This window comes from Tursiops truncatus, chromosome 17, assembly GCF_011762595.2.
Source record: "Tursiops truncatus isolate mTurTru1 chromosome 17, mTurTru1.mat.Y, whole genome shotgun sequence".
Taxonomy (NCBI): Eukaryota; Metazoa; Chordata; class Mammalia; order Artiodactyla; family Delphinidae; genus Tursiops; species Tursiops truncatus.
In genome coordinates this window covers 41,048,753-41,075,417 of record NC_047050.1, presented here as the reverse complement: position 1 = coordinate 41,075,417, position 26,665 = coordinate 41,048,753, and the positions used below count along the sequence as shown (strand labels likewise).

Below are 26,665 nucleotides of genomic sequence, written 5' to 3'. Positions count from 1 at the left end.
GGGGTCCTTGGAGAAATAGCTCCAGGTGTGGAACAGGATATGAACAAGATGAGCCCAGAACGGCAAGGAAGCGATCACACTACCAGAGTTGTGTAAAAAGACTCAGATGCCAACTTGAAGACGCTCCAACTGGGCAAAGACGGCATAATTAGGACACTCATAAGGATGTTAGCTATGGTGTAGCTGTTCAGAGGAAGATTTTGGGTTTCCCCTTAGAAAGTCTTAAAATAGGTATGGAACAGTAGGTAAATTTTCTTTAGGGTTACTGATAAAATTAATCAAAATAGCTGTACTTTTCAACGGAACATCCCCAGTTCTTCTAATAACAGGCCTCTTTTCATTAGTTCATTTATTACATTAAAAAAAAAAAAACCCTCACTGGCCATCACTAGAGAATGATGGACCAACTTGTCATTTTGAAAACTGATAAAGAGAACAAAAGCACATATATTTATCATTGTCCCAAGTACCACTGGGTAACGAAATACTACTCGAGGGAAAGTTTCTCTTTATAGAAATATTCCAGCTAATAAATGAAAAGTGATAGCATGTCATCATATTGCAATTCCTAATGAATTGATGATATCAATGGTTGCTGACATCCCAGAAAGACAGAATCAACCAGACATCACCTGCATCCTGATGGAAGAAAAATTATCAACTATAAAGCAATCTTACAAAAAGAGGAAAATGGGAATATAAATATAGGAAGCGTTTAGATCCAACTACTAATTTACTGGAAATACAGAGATCTATATTATAGGTATGCAATCAGTAAAATCTAGTTTGTGGGCCAGTTGTTTCTTTAAAAAAATTACAAAGTCTTAAAATGCATACTGACCCACAGATCGGGTTTCAAATAAATTGCTAGGAAAATTAACAGGAGTCGATTGAAAATCTAAACACTCACTGGATATATTTTATATTAAGGAATTATTATTTTAGATATAATAAGTACTCTTTAGAAAAATATCCACAATATCATTATTTTTTAAATATTTATTTATTTATTTTGGCCGTGTTGGGTCTTCGGTGCTGCGCACGGGCTTTCTCTAGGAAAGTAGAAACAAATCATCAGTTTCCTTATCTTAAAAATGGCAAGTTGGGGCTTCCCTGGTGGCGCAGTAGTTAAGAGCCCGCCTGCCGATGCAGGGGACACGGGTTTGTGCCCCGGTCCGGGAAGATCCCACATGCCGCGGAGCGGCTGGGCCCGTGAGCCATGGCCGCTGAGCCTGCACGTCTGGAGCCTGTGCTCCACAACGGGAGAGGCCACAAAAGTGAGAGGCCCACGTAACGCAAAAAACAAAAACAAAAACAAAAAAGGCAAGTTGATACAGAATGACTGAGAAGATAATGACCAATAATAATTATCAAGCAATTCCCCAGGACCTTCTGTCAACACACAAGGAAACAATCACAGCTGGCACTAGTCCATGGTCCCAAACCCTAGTTACTACAAACTACTGCCAAGCTGGAAGCCTTTCTGAAGAAAGGTCTATTATTAGAAGAGCTAGGATGTCTAGCTGGAAAGTACAACTATTTTTGAGTGTATGTTAGCCTAAATACAGCTTACCTGCTATCCATACCTAACTTTGAATCTTTCAAAGGGTGGAAAATAAAACTTCCTCTAAAAAGCTAGTTGGATGCATTTTAGGGACTCACTCATGATTCTTAAATTCTCTAAGCACCCCAATTTCTACAATTTCAGAATATCCTTTGATTTCAGGTGTATTTATACAACCCAGCCCTTCCACCTTGCTTCTATTAAAAATTCACATAACCCTTCAGAAAGCAATGAAAAAACAACCACCAGAAGTATACCAAACAAACACATGTGATATGGGCATTATCTTCGCTGAGATACTTTTCAAAGATGGTAGTTTTGTAAGTCCCACACATTCATAATATTTAGGATGGGGCTCTAACATACCTCGCTTGTTTAGCAGCTCAAACTTTCTAGACTTTTCATTAGTTCAGCAGGGCAATAAAAGTACTCTGAGATATCTTTTTAAAGAAAAAACAGAAAGATACTGATAGATAACTAACACTCAGAAACTCAGAGAGAAGCAAAAAATTCTTTACACCAGTAATTTCATCAAAATTATAGTAACTGTGAACAGTTGTTTCTTTAAAGAGATGTACTGACCCAAGAGGGATTCTCTAAAGGGTTAGTAGGCAGGATGTGTCTACTGTGATCAGTGCAAAGGATTCTGCACGGCCCCCAAAGGGCCCCCCAGCACCTGGGCACGCTGGGTTTGTACATCTGATCGCGGCAGAGCCTCCTCTTAAACCACTGCTCATGCACTTCTGATTCAAACCAACGATTCCTTGCTGAGGACTTAAGAAAACTATTCATGGATAACATGCTTTCTCTCAGAAATCCCACAGAGATCTCAGTGATATCAGCTTGCACCTGTGTATTTAGTATAAAGTCTGAAGTTGTTTTATCCCCATTTTATTTATTTATTTATCTATTTTTGCGGTACGCGGGCCTCTCACCGTTGCGGCCTCTCCCGTTGCGGAGCACAGGCTCTGGACGCGCAGGCTCAGTGGCCACGGCTCATGAGCCCAGCCGCTCCGCGGCATGTGGAATCTTCCCAGACTGGGGCATGAACCCGTGTCCCCTGCATCGGCAGGTGGACTCTCAACCACTGCGCCACCAGGGAAGCCCTATCCTCATTTTATACACAAGGAAGTCAAGTCAGGGACAGACTAAATTACTTCAGTAAGGCCACAGAGTAAGCAAGTCACCACAATTTAAAAAACAAAACCAGGGCTTCAACCAGCCACAACTACTGAGCCTGTGCGCCACAACTACTGAGCCCACGTGCCCACAGCCCATGCTCCACAACGAGAGAAGCCACTGCAATGAGAAGCCCGCGCACCGCAACGAAGAGTAGCCCCGATCGCCGCAACTAGAGAAAGCCTGCGCACAGCAACGAAGACCCAATGCAGCCAAAAATAAATAAATAAAATAAATTTTTTAAAAAAATAAAATAATAAAAATGCCCCAAAACCAAATATAAAACTCCATTCTAGTTTAGAACAGACACACCATTTATATTTATCCAAAAAAACCAAATATAAAACTCCATTCTAGTTTAGAACAGACACACCATTTATATTTATCCTTTCACCTGTCCTGTCCATTCTGTCCCCTCCAATCCTATCCACCTGGACCCATCCCACAGGCTCATGTCACCCAACCTTTCCATTAACCACTCCTCGAGCATTTACTTGTACTGAGCATCACACATGGTGATGGAGACACAAAGAGATTAGTACCTAGAGGACTTGTACTTTTACCACGAGCCAGGCGAGATAATTACATAAAGGACAAATGATTTTGAGGACTCTTCCAGTGAAGGCATGTTTCTCAAAATCATATTTGATAGGTTTAAAAAAGTTAAGTATGAACAACTAGTGGCAGAACACAGATCATCTAAATTCTTTTGCTAAGGTTTTCATATGCGGGGAAAGTTGGTTTTTTGTTTTTTGCAGTACGCGGGCCTCTCACTGTTGTGGCCTCTCCCATTGCAGAGCACAGGCTCCAGATGCGCAGGCTCCGCGGCATGTGGGATCTTCCCGGACCGGGGCACGAACCCATGTCCCCTGCATCGACAGGTGGACTCTCAACCACTGCGCCACCAGGGAAGCCCGATGTGCGGGGCAAGTTTTAAAGATACAGTAATCTCTGCCATTCTTATCTCTCTACCTATAAAATGACATTTTTAAGTTTAATTTCACATGTCAAGTGAGATAGTATAGTCAAACTATGCAGAATTGATACCTAGAATTACCTAACATGTTTTTTTTTTTAAATAAATTTATTTATTTACTTTTGGCTGCATTGGGTCTTCGTTGCTGAGTGTGGGCTTTCTCTAGTTGTGGTAAGCGAGGGCTACTCTTCTGTGTAGTACGCGGTCTTCTCATTGAGGTGGCTTCTCTTGTTGCAGAGCACAGGCTCTAGGCACATGGGCTTCAGTAGTTGTGGCACGCGGGCTTCCGTACTTGTGGCTCACGGGCTCTAGAGCACAGGCTCAGTAGTTGTGGCGCACAGGCTTAGTTGCTCCACGGCATGTGGGATCTTCCCGGACCAGGGCTCGAACCCATGTCCCCTACATTGGCAGGCGGATTCTTAACCACTGTGCCACCAGGGAGGCCCTACCAAAGTTTTTTAATAATGCAGGTTTAAGATACGTAAATGTTGGGACTTCCATGGTGGTCCAGTGGTTAAGACTCCGTGCTTCCAATGCAGGGGGCCTGGGTTCAATCCCTGGTCAGGGAACTAAGATCCCACATGCCACTCAGCCAAAATAAAGAAAGATACATAAATGTGGAGAGGCACATATATTACCTATTTGTAATATTTTTTTAAATGAACCAGAGTTAAGCCAACTAGATTTTAATGTCTTGTAAGGAAAACAAAACACATTTCATTCAACTATGAATCCTTTGATGACTAAGCAGCTCATGAACATGTTTCAACAACAGTAAAAAAAGCAGCAAACACTAGAAATATTTATAAGCCGTCGTATAGTGGATGTGTGGAGATCTCCACGTGAAGTGACGTCACACCTACCGTAGTGTCATTGCTGGTAACATAAACCAGGACGTCAGAGGAGTTCCTGCCATTGATGTATCGGTAGCAGTTCCAAACACAGCTAATCAAGTAACCCTGTAAGTAAGTAGTGATTGTTAGAGATTTAATTTTCAAAGTTCAGACAATTTACAGTATCATCATGGATAAAGCCATATTGCAAAATGTTCATTTATATAAATTTTAAACACACATTAACTCTACTAAACCGAGAAGGCTTTAAAATTACAAATGTTGGATAGAGTAGCTTTCTGGCCAAGGGTGATACTGTAGCCTTTACTACACAGAAGGTGACGGGGAAGGGTGGGGCTGAAAGGAGAAAGAGAATTTCCAAGAAAAGGAAGTTGAAAGGAGCAATCGCCGCAAACATTTACTGCCCCCAAAGAACAATCAATTCATTAGCCGATTCTCATCACACTGTAACTCTGGGTCTTTCGGATCGTTATTCTGTATCATTATATATGATTTTATAATACAAGTCAACTTAAAAAAAAAAAACGTTCATAGCACATTAATTTGCTCTGTGATCAGTACAATTCACTAAAACATTTCCATTTTCACAATGAAATATCCAAAGAAGATAATTAAAATTAAGGTCCAGAATAAAGACATGCTGGAAATAGAAAGCATGAGCTCATGGGAGATGTTTAAAATACGAAGTCTTTGTACTTTCATTCCAATCATGTGCAATCAGATTAAAACAAAATGATTTCAAAGCCCCTTTCTAGCTCTGAAATTCTTTGATTAAAAGGTTAAAGATGTGGAAAAAACGGAGCCCTCCTACATTGCTGGTGGGAATGTAAAACGGTGTTGCTTTAGAAAACAGTCTGGAAGTCCCTCAAAAGGTTAAACAGTTAAATGTGGGGACTTCCCTGGTGGTGCCGTGGCTAAGAATCCGCCTGCCAATGCAGGGGACATGGGTTCGAGCCCTGGTCCGGGAAGATCCCACATGCCGCGGAGCAACTAAGTCCGTGCACCACAACTACTGAGCCTGCGCTCTAGAGCCCACGCGCCACAACTACTGAAGCCCACGCGCCTAGAGCCCACGCTCCACAACAAGAGAAGCCACGCAATGAGAAGCCCACGCACCACAAAGACCCAATGCAGCCATAAATAAATAAATAAATAAACAAACAGTTAAATGTGACCCGGTGGCTCCACTCCAAGGTATATACCCAAGAGAAATGAAAACATATGTCCACACAAAAACTTGTGCACAAATGTTCACAGCAACATTCTTTGTAATAGCAAAAGAGTAAAAACAATCCAAATGTCTGTCAACTTAGGACTGGATAGACAAACAAAATATTCCATTGTATGGTATATTCATACAATGGAATATAATTCAGCAATAAAAAGGAAGTTCTGATAACATGCTACAGCACGGATGAACCTTGGAAATGTCAAAGAAGCCAGTCACAAAGGACCACATATTATATGATTCCATTTATATGAAATGTCCAGAAGAGGCAAAGCCACAGTGATAGAAAATAGATTAGTGGTTACCAGGGGATGGGGGTAAGGGCAAACGTCATATGGTAAAAGTGTTCTCAAATTACATTGTTTAACCACAGAGCTGTGTTTATACAACTCCGTGAATATATTAAAAACCACTAAATTGTACACTTAAATGGGAGAACCTTATGATATGCGAATTATATCTCAAGAAAGTTGTTTTATAAAAAAAGAAGACATTTAACAACAAAAGGAGTGCTCGTCAACACTTTTCAGAAGTGAGGTAAATGTTCTGTTGTGAACTCAGAATGCTGTCTTAAACTGCATTCATACTTTTGGGTTTTTTAAATTTATTTTTGGCTGTGTTGGGTCTTCATTTCTGTGTGAGGGCTTTCTCTAGTTGCGGCAAGCGGGGGCCACTCTTCATCGCGGTGCGCGGGCCTCTCACTATCACGGCCTCTCTTGTTGCAGAGCACAGGCTCCAGACACGCAGGCTCAGTAGTTGTGGCTCACGGGCCTAGTTGCTCCACGGCATGTGGAATCTTCCCAGACCAGGGCTCGAACCCGTGTCCCCTGCATTAGCAGGCATATTCTCAACCACTGCGCCACCAGGGAAGCCTGCTGCATTCATACTTGGTGGTGATTATTTCCTACAGTGAGACTTTCTGTGATAATGTTAATATGAAAATGCATAATGCTATTTTAGTAAAGTGTTTTCTCAATGGCAATAATCTGAAACCAGAGATCAACAATGAGAAAGAGATGGGAAGGGCATTTTTCTTGAACAATATGTTGAATTTACTCAAATCTTCAGTTTATTCAACAACGCTCTTGCTTCTCTATTAAAACAAACAAACAAACAAACAAAACCCTGGACTCATTGAGAATTTTAATACAAATAAAAAAGGAATGCTTGGACATATTCTGTTGTGTACTATGTAAGAAGTCATCCATTATTTTAGCAGTGAACAGAAGGTTCTTTTAAGACAAGAACTCTTTCTGATGTGAGGCCTCCAAAATGACAAATCTACAACTGAAGGTTAAACTGCGGAGGGGAAATACCCAGCGTCTGGGGTCCCATACACCCAGTCAGCATTCTTGAACGCCCCCTGCAACACCAGGGGCGTTCACCCACTAAACACTCTGATGGGAGAAAAACCTGGCCTATTGTCTCTAAACTTATTTCAATGACCAATGATTTATTTCAGTGACCTTATTTCCTATTTGACATTTCTGTAATCTTGAATAAATTAAATATTTGGTATATTTCCCAAACAGACTTGCACTGACAAGAGTACATCCATCATCTACTTGCAGAGCTAGGTGGTAAGCGCTGTTCCCTTTACCAACTAAGGACAGAGAAAAACTGATACATGTTGTGATTTGGGTTCCCAGGGAATCACTAGTGATAAAACTTATTAAAGAGTAACAGTGAATTTAGGTTGTGAGAGCTACTAATCAGGTAAACTGTTATGTGAAACTGCAACACATATATGTGTTCGTATTTGTTTAAACTAATAATTACTGAGTCTCCACAAGGGATAGAATCATGAAGGCAGGGTCTATGTTCTCAAGGAAATGCAGTCTGGTTAGTAGAGATAGATACATATATAATGAAATATTAACACATTACACACAGGTTGGAGACAGTGCTGTGAACCATCTATAAGATGCCTTTTATTAGGTCATTATGATAAATAATATTGTTTGCAGTTGATAAAAGCACCACAGACAGGGCAGGGATTTTTCTTATTCACCACCAAACCCTAGCAGCTAAAACACAGCCCGGCACACAGGAGACCCTCAGCAAATATTTACTGAATAAATAAATGAATGATGCATCTTCCCATCCATTAGCTCAATTAACCTCACAGTCACCCTTCACAATGTTTTCTTAGCTATTACTGCTACTTAGTAAATGAAGAAACCAAGGCTCTGGTCACATAGCTATATGGCAGTGACACAAGGTAAATCTAGGTCCTCTGACTCAAATCTCAAGTAAGCATTTCCAAGAAAGATGTAAATGCCTACACAGTTAAAATGCCTTGTTTGAGAGGAGTGGGAGGTGCTGGCTTCTGGGTAATGGCACAGGGTAGCTTGGTCAGACTAACCTTCTTCCAGGTAAACATGATAAAGTCTGGAATAAACACACACAGACACACAGACTCTATTTGAAGGCAGGGCTGAAGGGCCCAAAACAGGCAGAAGCTAAAGGGGAGTCTACCCTTGAGTGGCAAACTGCAGTGAGTGGGATTTGAGGGTCTGAAGCCTTTTGCCAGTGGCTCTGCCCACTCTCCACACAGCTGGTGGTCTGACTAAGAAGCCAGGAAGTTGGGGTGTTGAGGTAGGAGCTGCAGGGGCAGGAAGCCTCAACATCCGTGTATAAAATTCACCCAAATCCTTGACCACTAAGCCACACATGTAGTAACAAGCCATGCAGAGCATGTTGTATGGAGGGCGATGCAGACCTCACTGACTTTCAATGAATCACTTTCTTCCTACTCCTCTTCAACACATTACCATTTAAAATGACTTTTCTCCCTAAATGCAGCTTCTTCAAAACTCACCAAGCTTGGTTTTTAAAGAATTCGGCAATTTTATGCCAAAATAAAGACAATGAAAGATGTTAAGAATTAAAAGTTCAAGGTCTAACTTAAGAATTTTCTACTTATTACTAGCACACAAGCACAAATTATAATGATGTTTTTATTATCAGGTTTACAAAGATGAAAAATAGCACTCGACGGATGAGGGTGAGGGAAACGTGGCAGATGAGAGTGTTAAGGCATTCAACTTTAGGGGAGATCAATTTGACAAACTATCAGAAACCTTCAAATTATGCATACCCTCAAATTTCAGGAAATAGATCTTGAGAAAATAAATGTATAAGTATACAAAAGATGTAATTAATTTAATATATTCACTGCCATACTATTTATAAGTGAAAAAGTAGGAACTATCTCAATGTCCAACAATAACTAATTTATAAAAATGATAAATTCATAATAGACTGTTACAGAATAATGTTCAAAATCGATTACATTTTTAAAAACAAATTACAGGGACTTCCCTGGTGGAGCAGTGGTTAAGACTTCACGCTCCCAATGCAGGGGGCCCACGTTTGATCCCTGGTCAGGACACTAGATCCCACATGCATGCCGCAACTAAGGAGCCTGCGTGCTGCAACTAAGGAGCCAGGCGAGCCGCAACTAAGGAGCCCACCTGTTGCAACCAAATATAGTAAATAAATAAATAAATATTTAGGGAAAAAACCCACAAATTACAAAAGAATGTATTCAGAGACTTGTAATGGATGCTATGGTACTTAATACACACCACATAAATGTACAACATTATATTATTTACATCCAAATAGATTTTAGAAGAACCCTGGGTTGGCCTGTGGAAGGCTGGTTAGTGTTTATCTCTCTCATATAGATAAGAGAAGGAACAGAATTGTGAGGAATTCAAAAAGCAGTTCAGAAATCTAAAACAAGATAAACTAACAGCAAGTTTTCTTACTTCTTTAGCATTCATGAATACATTTAGTAATATTTAGACCGTAAGTAAAATCTTCATGCTTACCTTAAAAGTCAAGATAATGCTGATAAACAGAAGAATAATAAGGACCAAACAGGTAGGATTCACTGACATGATATCATCTTTGTAAGGAAAATCAGGAGGCTACAAAAGAAAAGTACCTCATTAGCAAATCTCATTAACGATCCAGGATTCTATTCCATAAGCATTAACCAGATGTGCTTATCAGAAAGCAATTAATTAAAGCAGATAGTTATTATTTAAGGACAATACAACATTTCTAGTCTACCTCTACTAATGAAAAAGCTATAAACAGTGTGATGGGGAGAGGCTAGTCTGTTCTTAATTCAGGCAGTAACTCTCAAAAAGAAAATTCAGGGCTTCCCTGGTGGCGCAGTGGTTGAGTCTGCCTGCCGATGCACGGGACGCGGGTTCGTGCCCCGGCCCAGGAGGATTCCACATGCCGCGGAGTGGCTGGGCCCGTGAGCCATGGCCGCTGAGCCTGTGCTCTGCAATGGGAGAGGCCACAACAGTGAAAGACCCACATAACGCAAAAAAAAAAAAAAAAAAAAAAAGAAAGAAAGAAAGAAAGAAAAAAAATTCAGTGGAAGATTCATGAGACGTAAAGACCTAATTCTGCCCTCCAACCATATAGAAAGTTAGAAGTCAATGGTCTTTACAACTCCTCAAAATTTGGATTTTCTGCAAATTCTGGACCATTCTAATGGGCTGTGTAGGGCAAGGGTTGCAGAACCCTATTAAAATAGTGTCTTCTTAATATAGAGCATTTTTGCTGATGCTACTTCTCCTCAAAGAGCAGAACCTTTATATTAGTAGGTTTTTACAGCATTTTAAAAAAATCAAAACTATTATATAGAATGGATAAACAAGGTCCTACTGTATAGCACAGGGAACTATATTCAGTATCCTGTGATAATAATCGAAAAAGAATATGTATATACATGTATAACAATCACTTTGCTGTCCAGCAGAAATGAACACAACATTGTAAAACAACTGTACTTGAATTAAAAAAAAAACGAAAAACAAAAAAACACAACTCCTACCATCTGACCATAATGATTAACTACCAGGTCAAAAGAAACCCTTTTAGCAGGACTGAAATCTGCTACTATGGTTCACGGGAATGACAGGATGTCACCGTGAATCTCGTGCTCAGCACTGATCGAAGCTCTCATTGCAAACGGATCGAAGCTCTCATTGCAAACGGATCGAAGCTCTCATTGCAAACAGCTTACACAGTGTGCACAGAAGGCAGCCCCGTGTGCGGTCACCCTTCATCTCCCCTCATCACCCACTACTATGTGTCTGGATCCCACGTGAGCAGTATTCCCAGACATAACAAAGGAGAAAACTCGTGACTCGTGCCTGGCTCCTCCTCCCCAGGATGAGCCTCGCCCTAGTGGTTTTCAGAGTCTCCTTTCACTCTGGCAAAATACCTAAGTAATAAAATCTAAGTCACTTTTTGTGATCAGCTCATCAAACTGGCCCCTGCCCTTGGAGCCTAAAAAGGCTGTCTGTAGTACTGACCTCAAAGGGCAAAAATAAAACAAACTGGGGCTTCCCTGGTGGCGCAGTGGTTGAGAGTCCACCTGCCGATGCAAGGGACACGGGTTCGCACCCCGGTCCGTGAAGATCCCACATGCTGCGGAGCGGCTGGGCCCGTGAGCCATGGCCGCTGAGCCTGCGCATCCGGAGCCTGTGCTCCGCAACAGGAGAGGCCACAACAGTGAGAGGCCCGCGTACCGCAAAAAAAAACAAACAAACAAAAAAAAACTGATGTTATCTACAAGACCAACACAAAATCATATTGTTTCCAGGAATGTGGAAAAAAAAAAAACAACCGCTATTACAGTGGAAATATATGAGCCTTTCCACAAAGATCTTTACACTCTTTCCCCCAGAAAAGTGAACGTGGTCTCTACATCCACTTAAGACCAATCAAAACACACACATAACTTACTTTAACTGTGTTTTACAAGACTCCACATAAAAAGAACGGGCGCTAGGATTAAGTGGTGCTCTCTAGCAGCCTTCTCAGACAAGCCTCCCCAGATTCACTGTATATCTCAACTTGTCAACAGGAGGGGCAACAGCAGTGGAAATTTAATGTCCCCTTTCAGTGCCGTCTCTTAGGCACTGTAATAACCTGCAGGTCTCGCTCTTCCAGCCCAGACTGATCTTCAAGTCGAACATGCAGAAGATGCCTACTTGTATTATTTGGTTTATAATTATAAATAAAAGTAGATAGTGAGTTTTTAAACTCCTATGAGGATTATTGTGAGCACCACCAATATTATGACTTTACAACTGGGTACGGAGTGACCGGACAATGCAGGTGGAACAGGAAGTAGTGACTGAACAATGCAGGTGGAACAGGAAGTAGTGACTGAACAATGCAGGTGGAACAGGAAGTCTTGGTAGTATCCTGAGTGTTCTAAACGCTGGCCTGCACATTAGCCTTTCTCCTCCTTATAAATCTCCAAATACATGGGATGGAGCACGCAATAGACTCAAGTAGTCAGAACTGGCATGTGACTTGCCTTGGTGTCCCCTTACTCCAACCCACCCTCTCCCGGCCCCCTCACGTGATGGGCTCTGTGGAGACTATGTTTCCTCCACAATTCCAGGACGATTTTAGGAGCTCAGTGCCAGATCATTATTACAGAGTAGAATTCAAGTCCTGAAAGACAGAGGTAATTCTACAACCTGTTCATCACATATAACACTTAGCTGTTATCACAAGAGATGACACATAAAATTAGCACATGGGAAATAACACCACAATTTTCTTGACACTACACTCTACGAAAACATAGATCTATTTCTAAGAAACAAAAAGAAGCTATTTCTTACAACAATGACAACCTAATGCTTTGAAGGAGCAACACACTGGAGGCTTTTCATACTAGGTCTGTTGAGTACTAGTCACGTGCTCTGGGCCAACTGCCAAAAGATCACAAACTCCTGTGGCCACACTTCCTACCTGGCTCCATCCCCTCCATCCCTCTTTTCCACTGAACTTCCTGACCTCCATTTTCACATCGTTCCTTCCCCCATGCTCAGAAACTATTTTTTTTAAAAGGAAATATTTTATTTATTTCTTTATTAATTTTTGGCTGCATTGGGTCTTCGTTGCTGTGCAGGGGCTTTTTCTCTAGTTGTGGTGAGCGGGGGCTACTCTTTGTTGCGGTATGTGGGCTTCTAATTGCAGTGGCTTCATTTGTTGTGGAGCACGGGCTCTAGGTGCAGCGGCTTCAGTAGTTGTGGCGCATGGGCTTAGGTGCTCCATGGCATGTGGAATCTTCCCGGACCAGGGCTCGAACCCGTGTCTCCTGCATTGGCAGGCAGATTCTTAACCACTACATCACCAGGGAAGTCCTCAGAAACTACTATGAAAACTAAAGACTGAACATTCTATTCTTTCCATTTAAAGCATTCTAAGATTTTGAAGAAATTAAATTTTAAGGTACATAATTTAAAACACAAAGATTAAAAAATGTGAAGGCACAGAAGTACTCTAATCTCACACCCTCCACGAGCTTCTTAATAGCCAGCCACCAATATTCACTCATGTGGTCACAAAGGACATTTAATATTGTAGAAAACCAGCCCCAGAAAGATGTTTGGGGCTTCCCTGGTGGCACAGTGGTTAAGAATCCGCCTGCTAATGCAGGGGACACGGGTTCGAGCCCTGGTCCAAGAAGATCCCACATGCCGCGGAGCAACTAAGCCCGTACACCACAACTACTGAGCCTGCGCTCTAGAGCCCATGAGCCACAACTACTGAAGCCCGCATGCTTAGAGCCCGTGCTCTGCAACAAGAGAAGCCACTGCAATGAGAAGCCCGCGCACCGCAACGAAGAGTAGCCCCTGCTCGCCGCAACTAGAGAACGCCTGCGCGCAGCAACAGACCCACCTCAGCCAAAAATAAATAAATTAATTAATTAATTTTTTAAAAAAAGAAGTTTGAAGAAGAAAGGGGTTCTATGGTCAAATAAGTTCAGGAAACAGTACATGGTAGAGTTCCACTTTTCCCATACACAGCAGACGCAAAAGGCTATCATCCTCTGCTGATAACTGAGCAAACTGCATTTTACAAAACTAAGACAATTAGTAAGTAGCTTGTAAATTAGGCAGGCACCTCTAATACCATCATCACCAACTTATCTACCTCAGGGGGTTATGTTTTCCCAAAAAGCATTCTAAGAGATAAGAAAATCTTATCTTTATTCAAAAATCTCTAATCAGTAACTCAGATGCAAGTGAGCCACAAATTAATATGTATATGTATGTTTATCTCTACGTCTTTTGTATTTCTATCTTAACCAGGTCTCCCTCACGAAGAGACATAGTAATTATCAAGGTCACATACCAGCTGTCGTACGTATTCCTGGATGGAGTTTGGATAAACAAGCACGGTGACTGCAACCAAGGTGTTCAGGGCAAAATCAAAGATCTGGTAACAGAAGAAGGGGATGATCCAGGCCGCGTGTTGCTAAACGTAAGACAGGACAGGATGTTAACATTTAATATGTTCAATATTACAAAACAATATTTTTTTGAATTCAGAGAAATCTTTTCTTAATCTGAAGGGAAACGGAGGAGTAGAAATTCATTAAAGCAGGTCATGATGGCAACTTGCTAAACCAAACAAAAGCAGCAAACCAACAAGCCTCAATGAACACACTTCTGAGACTGTAACATTGGTTTTCCACGTAACATTAGCAAGAGATGTAAACTCTTAAAGATTCTTACAGGAAACTGAGAACGATCATTCCTCACTTCTTACAGATAGCTGCACAGATTACATGTGTAAGGGACCAAGGAAGAGGCCCAGGACCTTATTTCTAAGCTGCTTACCTTGTATGCTCCGTAAGTAGCCATTGCACAGATCAGGATCATGAGAAGAGAAATTGCGATAGCAATGCACATGTCTGCAAAAAAGTTTTTTTAAAAAAAGAAAGTCAGTAGTAGCTCCACTGTTTTAATATTTTTAAAAGCCACTCCTCAAAGGCATTTTGTTTATAAACCAATTATAGACAAGAACTTTATACTAAGTTAAACACCAGAGTTCCTTTGGAATCTGAGACGACCATTGTTAAGGGAAGCAAAGTGCCTAAAAGATTTTCTCCCTAAATCACACATAGGTCTATATTAAATATATCTATAAATATATCTATGTATATATATATTTCAAAGTTTGGTCTTCTGGTCCACTGAATTATATATATAACAAAAGAGGTATTCTTTTTCTTATCAGGACCTTTATGTCTCTGTTTAGTCTAGAGCCCGCCAACCTCTCCAATCTCCTCTCATCCCATCCCACACTTTCCTGCTCACTGTAATCCAGCCATACCATTTAGTTCACTAAACACAGCCAAATCATCCCATGCCAGGGCCTCACATTTGCAGTTCCCACTGAACAGAAGTAATGTCGCTCATATTTTCACATGATTGGCTCCGCCTTTTTAATCATTCAGCTCAACACCTCCAAGATCTTCCCTGGCCATCCTAGCTAATGTGACCCTCCCAGTCATGCCCACGTGGCTGCTGCATTTTCTTTACGGCATGTTTCACTACTATCTAGCTCATTCGTGTACTGTCTGTCTCTGCTAGAGGAACCTTCCTGAGGAAAAGGAGCTGCTGCTGTGTCTCGTTCACTACCGCAAACTCAACACCGAGAAGGTGACAGATGCCGCATGTGCGCGCTGAGCACTTGTACTGTGGTCAATCTGCATTGAGATGTGCCGTAAGATTGAAATGTACTCCTCATTTCAAGGACTTAGTATCAAAAACAAAAAAATCCCATTAATGATTTTTATACTGATTACAAGCTGAAATAATATTTGGGATATACTGAGTTAAATACATTATTAAAGTTAATCACCTGTTTGTTGTTACCTTTTTAAATGAGGCTACTAGGAAATTTAAAATTACTTGTGTGCTTGTATCATATCTTTGTTGAATAGAGCAGCTCTAGTACAAAGCCTGTTTCACAGTAGGTACAAACTGAAGACTTATTCTGATTAGAAGTACAGTATATCTGGGTTTCTGAAGGTAACGTGTAGAGTTATAATCAGGCTAAGACAGTACAAAAACCCTTGCAGTAAAGTATCTGTATAGTGCTGACAGTTTCCAAGGCATTTTCACAGATACCTCATTGAGTCTTCATTACTCTGAGGTAGATGTTACTGTGCCCAGTGAATGGATTATGAAACCAGGGCTCAGAGGTTATGTAACTTGCTGAGATAGCATTTGCATCAAAAGGCGAAACTATGACTAATCCAGCTCTTATGATTCAAAGTTTTGGCTCTCTCTGCTATACGATGCTGCTTCTACTTAAGCTTTTAAATACTGACCAAATGAACCAACCTAGGCTGTCGCTTGCTACAGGTATTTCTCCAAAGGAAAGCATTCCAGTTCTAGAGCCACCCACACTATATCCTCAGCTTCGGAGATGAGAGGATATTTTAAGCAGGTTTACAAACAGAATCATAAGGTCAAAGTACTTTCTGTGTCAGATGTATATATATCAACAAAGACCATTTGGCACCTTAAAAAAAATGAAGCTTCCTTAAAATGGTCTCTAGATTTAATGCAGTACATTTATAATAAAGCTGATGACTTTTACTAAAGGAATAAAAATTTGACTCTCAAAAAAAAAGAAGGTTATAAGAGAATCAAGAGATAATTAATACTAGTCAGTACTTACAACAGCATGATTTCTCTCAGGATACATATATATATTTTATAGTTTACTTTATAATTTTAATGCTAAATGAACTCACCTTCCCTTATTATGAGGGAAGAGGTACCAACAAGGACATTTCACGTATGCCTCATAGTATTTTTGCCGGGCAAGTAACCTGCCCAAGGTTGCCCAGCTGGCAAGTGGTGGATGAGCTATTCTACCCCAGAAGTTTAACTCCAGAGGCAATGCTCTTAGCCACCATGCTACCCAGCTGCGAAGGAGGTAAAGCAAATGCAGTAGTGGAGGTCAAAGTCCTGGGAAACCAGAGAGCCTCCCTAAAAGGAGTGGACATTCTTTATTATGTGCAAAGCCTATCAGAACTTGTAGTAATCTCTAAAACTTGATTGAACTCAGGCAGAAATTTATTATTTTCTTTGTCTTACTTTGACGGTTTCCAAATTCTGTACAAGCCTATTTTATAATGAGAAAAAATGAGTTTTATAAAAGCTAGCCCATTAGAGGATACTCTTTGACTCCCTCATAGCTCTTAAGAGAAATAGAGAGACAGAGAGAGAAACAAGCAAACAAAAAAATCTAAGGCTTTATTTAAAAATAAAAATATAGGGCTTCCCTGGTGGCACAGTGGTTGAGAGTCTGCCTGCCGATGCAGGGGACATGGGTTCGAGCCCTGGTCTGGGAGGATCCCACATGCCGCGGAGCAACTGGGCCCGTGAGCCACAATTACTAAGCCTGCGCACCTGGAGCCTGTGCTCCACAACAAGAGAGGCCGCGACAGTGAGAGGCCCGCGCACTGCGATAAAGAGTGGTCCCCACTTGCCGCAACTAGAGAAAGCCCTCACACAGAAACGAAGACCCAACGCAGCAAAAATAAATAAATAAATATTTTTAAAAAGAAAAAAATATATAAATATAATGGTTACATTAATATTTATGTTATAATAAAATTTATATAAATTATCTTTTATATTAATATTAGGCATATCAATAAAACCTTTATTAATATAAAATATTAATACAGAATAAAACACTAAAATCTTGAATAATTTTATGTCCTATTCTGCAAAAAAAAAGAAAACCACTCCAGAACAAAATCTCACATAATCATTAAAATTTTTTAAATTTCCATCTTCTTCAAAGAATATAAATCTCAGGAGAAATTTAAAAGGCACAAATAAAACGAAAGTCATAAAGTATCCTATCACCACTCACAATGAGATACCACAGAAAAAATGTTAATTTGAGATGAGGAAATTTTCAAAATTCTAGTCCTATAAATGACTACACCAACCACACTGAACAGACTGAATATATCACAAGCATGTCAAATAGCTTAGGCAGGATCAAAGCGTAAATCAAATAAAAACACAGAGCAGAGAAGATAAAACAGGTTAATGAACCTTGTATCTCCTAGCAACCTAGAGCACAAGTCAGCTCCTCTGAAGCAGTGTGCGGCATACCATGGTGAACATGAGAGTTACTCTGAGGAATGAAAATTCATTTATTTTATAATTATGTCAACAGGCAAATGAGTAACTGGTCCTACTAACAATATAGGAACGTTTACAATCGGTAAAGTACTGGTCAGTGACAGGAATATCCTTTACTTATTCTTTGCACAGCAGCTCCACCAACCAAAGTCAGAGCACACTGTGGGCAAGTTGTTTCCTAAATTAAATTCCTGGCTTAATGACTCAGTTCTAATTGGAAAAGGTTCCAAAGAAAAGCTACACCACAGGCCACAAAGGCATAATTAGAAAGCATTTCCTGATACTTAGTCAATTAATCATTGAAATAGAATAGGCATATAAAGGAGTTCCCTGAAATGCCTTTGTTAAAATAATCTATTTCTAATTCTACTCTTCCTTAACACTTCTTGGGTTTGTGTCCTTCCCATAAAACTGGTAGCTAGATAGATAACTAGCACCTGATTTATGCTCTCACATCATACTTGCCTAGTCACGAGTCATTCTTATGGCTCAATTTTCGGCCATGTTTTTGGCTCATGAAAACAAACAGTATTTGGGGTATAGTTTCACCATTAAGTCTAGAGGAGAACTATTTTCAGGTGAACTCACAGCAACAATATGAGCTACTGAGAGCAAAATACAAAAGCCCTCAACCCCTGCGGGGGTAAACACAAAACCCAGGTAAGTCCCTCCTATGGGGCCTCACGTTCTGAAGTTGAAAGCTTGGGGAAGAATAAGCATAAGGCACTGATTTTATTCCCCTAAAACAGAAGCAAAGCTCTAATATACTTTTTGTTATTTGTGTGGCAATTGCTTGTAACTTTTTATTGAAGTAAATTCAGATAGAAGAGGGGTTTCTTGTAACTTGCTAATTTACAACTTTATTCTTAAACCCCGAATTTATTTCATGAATACTAAATAGGTGTGTAACATGGGATAAAAATGTGAGGCTGCAGAGATTAAGAGGACATAATCTTTGCTCTCAGATGCTTAGCATCTACTAGGAAGGGATGGAAGAATTCAATAGCAGATAACAGATGACAAGCTAGGGGAGTTCAGAGGGGACAATATTTTCAGCCAAGAGAAACAAAAAAGAATTTATGGGAGGATGTGGTTATTTGGGCTGGGTCTTTTTTTCCCCTCATAAATTTTCTGTATTAAGATATAATTCACATTCTATAAAATGCACCCTTTTAAAAAGCATATATATAATTCAGTGGGTTTTTTAGTCACAAAGTTGCACAGCCATCACCACTAATTCCAGAATATTTTCATTCTCCCAAAAAAAACCCCTCTATACCCTTAGAAGTCACTCCCCATTCCCCCCCACCCTCCAGCCCCTGGCAACCATTAAGGTACTTTCTATCTCTTTAGATTTGCCTATACTGTACATGTCATATAAATGGAATCATACAATATGCAGCCTTCTGTGTCTGGCTTATCTCATTTAGAATAATATTTTCAAGGTTCATACATGTTGTCAGGTGTTAAGATTTAAACTATAAGTTACAAAGGATTAGTTAGTTAAGTAATATACGGAAAATGTCAAGTTCAGAGAATCTCTGTTAACTCCTCACTTTCTAAGATAAGGAAATTAGCTCCTGCCAGCTACTCTCATATTGAGAAATTTATACTGACATAATTAAGTCTCATAAAGGTTGCTTATATAAAAACAGAAAAACCTGGACTTCCCTGTTGGCGCAGTGGTTAAGAATCCGCCTGCCAATGCAGGGGACACGTGTTCAAGCCCTGGTCCAGGAAGATCCCACATGCCGTGGAGCAACTAAGCCCGTGCGCCACAACTACTGAGCCTGTGCTCTAGAACCTGCGAACCACAACTACTGAGCCCGCGTGCCACATCTACTGAAGCCCGCTCACCACAACAACTGAAGCCCACGCACCTAGAGCCCGTGCTCTGCAACAAGAGAAGACACTGCAATGAGAAGCCCGCGCACCTCAAGGAAGAGTAGCCCCCGCTCGCTGCAACAAGAGAAAGCCCACGCGCAGCAACAAAGACCCAACACAGCCAAACATACATACATACATAAATAAATAGATTTAAAAACAGAAACAGAAAAACCAATAAGGAGTATTTACATTTTTTGTAATTATGGTCACTGAAGAACCAAGATGTGTGACTAGACCTTAAGAGAAGGAAATAAAATAAATTTAATAAAAAATATTCATGATCTATTTGGAACAATTCTGGAAACATTACTGCTGGACACTAAAGAAGACTTGCACAATTGGAAAGGCATAAGTTTTAATTAGACTTTTTAAAGATTTCACATCTCTATAAACTTACTAAAAATCATGAAGTTGTACATTTTAAATAGGTAGGTTTTACAGCATACAAAGTATAGCGCAATAAAGTCGTTTTTCAAAAAAAAAAGATGTCCAAAATACAACATGTAAAGATGTTGCTTCTCCCTCAGCTAATCAACAAATTTAACAGTCAGAGATATACAGCAGTATTTCCTGACAACTGGACATGTGGTGCTCAAGCAGATTTCTGAAGAAGAAGGTAGGTTAGCCCTACCATATACTACACGTATTTGCAGGAGAGGTGGTGAGCTGGCACCAAGCTCTCATTCCCACCTTCTGAAGTGCCTTCCTATTCTGCAGAGGCTAGAAAGCTAAAATCTACGTTTCCCAGATTCCCTTACAGCTGGGTGCTGGAAGCATACAGGTTTTCCCAATTAGACGCAGACACATAACAAAGACTCTTCTGACCAAACACCTTAGGCTCTACCCTTGGCCCACTTAGTCAAGTTTTGGCAAGAATTCTACGGAGTTAGTATACCTCACTCTTGGTATCCAATGACTCTGATATCTGGTCAAATTCCTTATTTTTCACCCTCAATAGCATATCACCCTGGTCTGCCTTTAGCAAGAATCCTGTTGAGTTATCTAGCAAGAATCCCCCAGCCTTGATGTTTCCTCTTAGTGATTTTCCATTCGCTGACCTCCACCCTGCTCCTTGGCTATAAACCCCACCTGTCCTTTTTGGAGGGGGAATTGAGCTCGATTTTTCTCCCCTACTGCAAGGCCCCCACTACAGTAGCCCATCTTGAATAAAGTCTTCCTTATCGTCTTTATCAAGCATCTGAATAATTTTTTCATTAACACAGTAAAGTTGAAAAAGCAAGTCTCAGAAGAAGGCGTACTGTGTGAATCCACAATATAAAGTTCAACCACGTGAAACTTAAAACAATAGATCACTGAGTGATACAAATGTACATGGTAAGTTTATACAGAAAAGCAAAAGAATGATAAACAGTTCAGAAGAGTGGCAGCTATCTCCAAGATCAGAGGGGCTCTTTCGAAAGTTAACGTAAAATTCAATTCCTCAAATCAAGTTGTGGGTGCACAAGTACTTACAATTACTCAGCTTATTTTATAAACATTGTTTTACACTTAATCAATATTTAATAAGAGGTAATCCTATAAAGAATGAGGAACTCCAAATTATTGTTAATGAAAACAGCAAGATAGGTGTTCACTGTATAGCAAACTTTTCTGAAAGGTTTGAATTTTTTCAAAATAAAGATTTGAAGTAAAAAAAAAATGATCCTGGGCTTCCCTAGTGGCGCAGTGGTTGAGAGTCCGCCTGCCAATGCAGGGGACGCGGGTTCGTGCCCCGGTCCGGGAAGATCCCACATGCCGTGGAGCGGCTGGGCCCGTGAGCCATGGCCGCTGGGCCTGCGCGTCCGGAGCCTGTGCTCCGCAACGGGAGAGGCCACAACAGTGAGAGGCCCGCGTACCGCAAAAAAAAAAAAAAAAAAAAAGATACTAATACTAAATCTATGTTAAATTGTAAATCACATCCTATTTCAAAACCACTGAAATGCAAACAACAACAAAATGCATCATCAGAGAAGCAGCACTGGACACCTGTGCTAGTTTAGTTCCTGCTCAGTCGCTAGCAAACTCAAACAAATAAGGAATTCTACAGGCTTAATGTATCTAATTTTTAAAAAGTCACTTAGTAAAGTGTTTTTTTTTTAATGGTTTTCTTGTAGGCAAAGTGGGGAAATGTCCACCAAGTTTGGTTTAGTGGAACACTGGATAAGGAGGTGAATGATTCTACCAGATGTCTTCCATTTGTCTTTCCAAACCCACTCTCACCATCCAGTTATCTGCCCTAGCAGGCACACAGGTATGGGCCATCAACAGGCTCCCTTACCCTGTGGCGTTAGCTGAGTTCACTCAATGAGGAGTCCAGACAAGGGATCAGAGAGAGGAAGAGGCTGGCCCCTGCTGTGAGGCTGCCTCGGTTGGCCCCGGACCAAAAAGGTAGCATGGCTCCTTATAAGGAGTTCAACTCTGTATGACGCTCATTCCCAGCTCTAGTAGCCACTGCCTCCCATCTCTCTTTCAGATCTAGGGATGGTAACAGCTGGTCTTGATTAAGCAAATTACTCCACCGTCCCTAGTGGTCTTCTTACACCTCCATCTTTGTAAAAAGATCTTGAAAATAAATATTCATTGAATTATCCTTGTAAAAAAATAAGATGTTGTCAAGGTGTAGAATATGTAACCTTTTGAGCCGTGTGACTTAAAAGATAAAGAGATGGGACTTCCCTGGTGGTCCAGTGATTAAGACTCTGTGCTCCCAATGCAGGGGGCCCGGGTTCGATCCCTGGTCAGGGAACGAGATCCCGCCTGCCGCACCTAAAAGAGCCTACATGCCACGACCAAGACCTGGTGCAACCAAATAAATAAATATTTTTTAAAAAAGAAAAAAGCTGAAGAGATGACAGGATGGAAGGATGGGAGGGTAGAGGGATGAAAATAAAGGGCCAGGATGGTCCTGTGGCTCCGCTCTCCCGGCTGTCGCATATGTATGTCTATTTCCTCAAGACACTGGCATGTCACGCACAAGTGGACAAGCTCTGCAGACCAAGTGCCCCGCTGGTTTGAGGGTATGTGAACAGACAGCAGGTAGGCAGCCTGGGCCTTTCCCAATGTGGTGCCAAGAGCCATATGGAATGCCTCAGCCGATCTTCTTTTCCCTTCTGTTTCTTAGTTTGTATTACCAAAACTTTCAAACATACACAGAAGTATAATGAATCGCCAGCACCCATTCTGTTTGGATTGTTTCATCTCTTCGCTTCTGTCCATTCTACCACTGGTGGAAAGCTGGACTGTTTCCAGTTTTTGGCTATTACAAATAAAGCGACCGTGGCCATTTTCATACATGGCTAATGATGGACACAAGCATTCATTTACTGGAGGGTACATACCTAGGAGTGAAACTGCTGGGCCATAGGGTGGATGTATATCTATATAGCTTTGGTTTTCCCAAAGTGGTTGAACGATTTACACTCCCAGCTGTAGCTTGAGAAATCCAGTGGTTCCAAAGCCGTATCAACAGGTGGCACTGTCAGTTCTGTTCATGTTGCCATTTTGAAGGGGTGGAGTGACTCACTACTGTGCTTGTAATTTGCATTTCTTTTACAACTAATAATGTGGAAAATATTTTCATGTGCTTATTGGTCATATGGATACCTTCTCTGATGAAGTTATCTGTTTTTCTCTTCTTGACTTCACCCAGAACCACTGACTATAAAGACCATCATTTCTCCAATAAATGCAGTAGTGTTTTTATCCTAAACCAGGTTCCTATATACAGTAAACAAATTCTTCATTATTTTTATGGCCATTTCCTCCCCAGGGCAGGTGAATAAAGTAAGTTTGGCTTGAATGACAAATTTTTTTTTAACTTTTTTTTTCCCAAATGTATTTATTTATTTATTTATGGCTGTGTTGGGTCTTCATTTCTGTTTGAGGGCTTTCTCTAGTTGTGGCAAGCGGGGGCCACCCTTCATCGCGGTGCGCAGGCCTCTCACTATCGTGGCCTCTCTTGTTGCGGAGCACAGGCTCCAGACGCACAGGCTCAGTAATTGTGGCTCACGGGCCCAGTTGCTCCACGGCACGTGGGATCTTCCCAGACCAGGGCTCGAACCCGTGTCTCCTGCATTGGCAGGCGGACTCTCAACCACTGTGCCACCAGGGAAGCCCCTGAATGACAATTTTGCTACAAAATGAATCAGAAATTAATTTGGATGATCTGTTTGGCATTATGTTTGGCTCTGACACTTCCTGCTACAGTTCCTTGCCAGTCCATTAAAATTTCACAAATAAAATTTCATGAAATCTACTTATTTGAATTTTACCTGTTTCTCTTTGCCCCCTCACGTCCTTTTTCCATTCCAGAATCTAATCCAGGGTCTTGTACTGCATGTAGTTGTATCTCCTTTGTTTCCTCCCATCTATGACAGTTCCCAGTCTTTCCTAGCATAGTCAATTTTTGATTACATAAATATGTTTATTTGTAAATTATAAATATATATTACAATTTTTTGTATATAAATTACGTAAAAATACAAATGTTGAAGAGATAGGTGTTTTTAAAAAGAGAACTCTTTATATTTTTTTCTTTATCCCAGTGGATTCTCCTCTATGCCCCATTTTAATATAAATCATAGGGATCTGACTTTCTTCTACCAGATCATTTTAGGAAAAGATCACATGGAAAAGTGAGATACACTCCTGCTCTGTCCTTCTGGATAAAACCTTGAGATGACTACCACCATTCCAAAAAGATATCAACTTAAAATTTCTATACACCAGGAATTCCCTGGATGTCCAGTGGTTAGGGCGCCGCGCTTTCACTGCCGAGAGCACGGGTTCTATCTCTGGTCAGGGAACTAAAATCCCGCAAGCCGCAAAAAACAAAACAAAACAAAAAAATTGTTATATACCATAACTTTCAAGCACAATTCAAAGCAATTGATTGTACCCATTTCAAGGACTATTTAGTTGTATCCTCGTGTATGTTAAATATAGAAAGGTTTGTCAGCCATGATGATGTTTGACCTACAAAGTTCTTTTTAAAAAGAGATCAAAGGGCTTCCCTGGTGGTGCAGTGGTTGAGAGTCCGCCTGCCGATGCAGGGGACACGGGTTCATGCCCCAGTCCGGGAAGATCCCACATGCTGCGGAGCAGCTAGGCCCGTGAGCCATGGCCGCTGAGCCTGCGCGTCCGGAGCCTGTGCTCCGCAACAGGAGAGGCCACAACAGTGAGAGGCCCGTGTACCGCCAAAAAAAAAAAAAGAGAGAGAGAGATCAAAACATATGAAAGGAAAATGTAAGAAGAAAGTTAAAAAAAGATTCACTCACATGAATGAATATTCATCCTTCTGTATCTTTTTAACCATGCAATTTAAATGATCAATAGGTAGTGCTAAAAGTAATTACAAACTATTCATTCACTTCTTTCAAATATATGAAATATCAGAGAAACTGCAAATGCACTGGAATTAATATCCAGGTCATTACAAAACAATTACTATTGTAAGGTCTTGAGTACCAGTAAGCCTCCGAGGTCAGGTAAATTAAGCCCATACTGTCAGACAGTTCACCACCCAGCTTAATCTCTGGCAATTAGAAAAAGGCAGGCAGTGTGACTATTTGATTCAGACACAACTGAATCATTTAAAACTTCTTTGCTAACCTCAATTACTTAGAAAGGGAATCCTGCTACTGGAAACAGTGAAAGGTAACTTATTTTTAAACGTCAATCAAACATTGTATTTAGAGGTTATATAGTCTTTTAACTCAGGGGAAGGAAGGCAGAGAGATATTAATTTAATATTAATGGAATTCATTATCTTTCTGGAGGAATTCATCAGGGTAACAGGGTTATTGAGAACAGAGGGAATGAGCAGTGTTACAGCAGAAGTCACGTCTCAGTCTGACAAGGTCCCGAACCCCAGGATGATACAATGCCTTGGTATCTACTAGAAGCAATGGTGGTAGGAGATGATGGACACAAAGCGTCTCCCGGCTTTGCATTTACTTCACTTCCAGCTCTTCTCAGGCTCCTCCTCCTGGCCTCTCATGTCAGGGCTCCTTCAGGAAAAGTCTCTTTACTATCTCCCTAACGTAAATACCATTTTGAAGCTTATGTCCTCAAATTTACCTCCGCCCAGATGTCTGGTTCACATATCAAACTACCTTTTTAATCTCTCCACTTTAATATATCTAAGAACAGTGAGTAAAACAGTGAAATACACTGAGCCCTTATTATGGGCCACACCCCATTCGAAGCATTTTTCGTACACTAACATATTTAATCACAACAATCCCACGAGGTAGATAACTACGATCACCCCTGTATTCAGAGGGGGAAACTAAGCCACACAAACGTCCGTAACTAGCCCAATGTTATCACAGTTCACACATGGCAGGGTCAGGTTTCAAACTACGGTCTCCGGCCTCAGAGCCACACTCCTAGCAACTATGCTAAGCCACTTAAATCAATCGAGGGGCTTCTCTGGTGGCGCAGTGGTTGAGAGTCCGCCTGCCGATGCAGGGGACACGGGTTCGAGCCCCGGTCTGGGAAGATCCCACATGCCCCGGAGCAACTAGGCCCGTGAGCCACAACTACTGAGCCTGCGTGTCTGGAGCCTGTGCTCCGCAACAAGAGAGGCCGCGATAGTGAGAGGCCCGCGCACCGCCATGAAGAGTGGCCTCCGCTTGCCACAACTAGAGAAAGCCCTCGCACAGAAACGAAGACCCAACACAGACAAAAATGAATATAAAAATAAGTAAATTAATTAAAAAAAAAAAAATCAGTCGAGTCTTCTCCAAGGTGTGTTCCCATCTCCTGACCCTAGACTCTCTCATCCCAGTAAGGATACAGACCATATATACTCAAGTTGAAAAGTAGGAGTCATCTTTGATTCCTCCCTTTCCCTCACTGCCCATACCAGGAAGTTCTGTCAATCCCACCTCCAAACCCACCCTCTTCCCCATCCCCAGTGTAGCCTGGATCGCAGAGAAACACCCCCCAAACCAGTCT

The 26,665-nt window shown here is 41.0% G+C and overlaps 1 protein-coding gene across 3 annotated transcripts in view; it reads right to left on the bottom strand.

The window, feature by feature from the left end:
* Window positions 1-26,665, bottom strand: part of LAPTM4B (lysosomal protein transmembrane 4 beta) — a 69,124-nt gene that overhangs the window by 19,438 nt on the left and 23,021 nt on the right. For 2 of the 3 annotated variants that reach the window (XM_019925084.3, XM_019925087.3), the window contains exons 3-6: window positions 14,480-14,553; window positions 13,992-14,114; window positions 9,641-9,739; window positions 4,583-4,678 (exon numbers count right to left, since the gene is read on the bottom strand). In XM_019925084.3, coding sequence (XP_019780643.2) covers window positions 4,583-4,678; window positions 9,641-9,739; window positions 13,992-14,114; window positions 14,480-14,553 — 392 coding nt within the window. Of the gene's footprint in view, window positions 1-4,582; window positions 4,679-9,640; window positions 9,740-13,991; window positions 14,115-14,479; window positions 14,554-19,894; window positions 19,942-23,976; window positions 24,027-26,665 lie in introns of those variants that run through there. The other variant, XM_019925086.3, reaches the window with a different exon arrangement.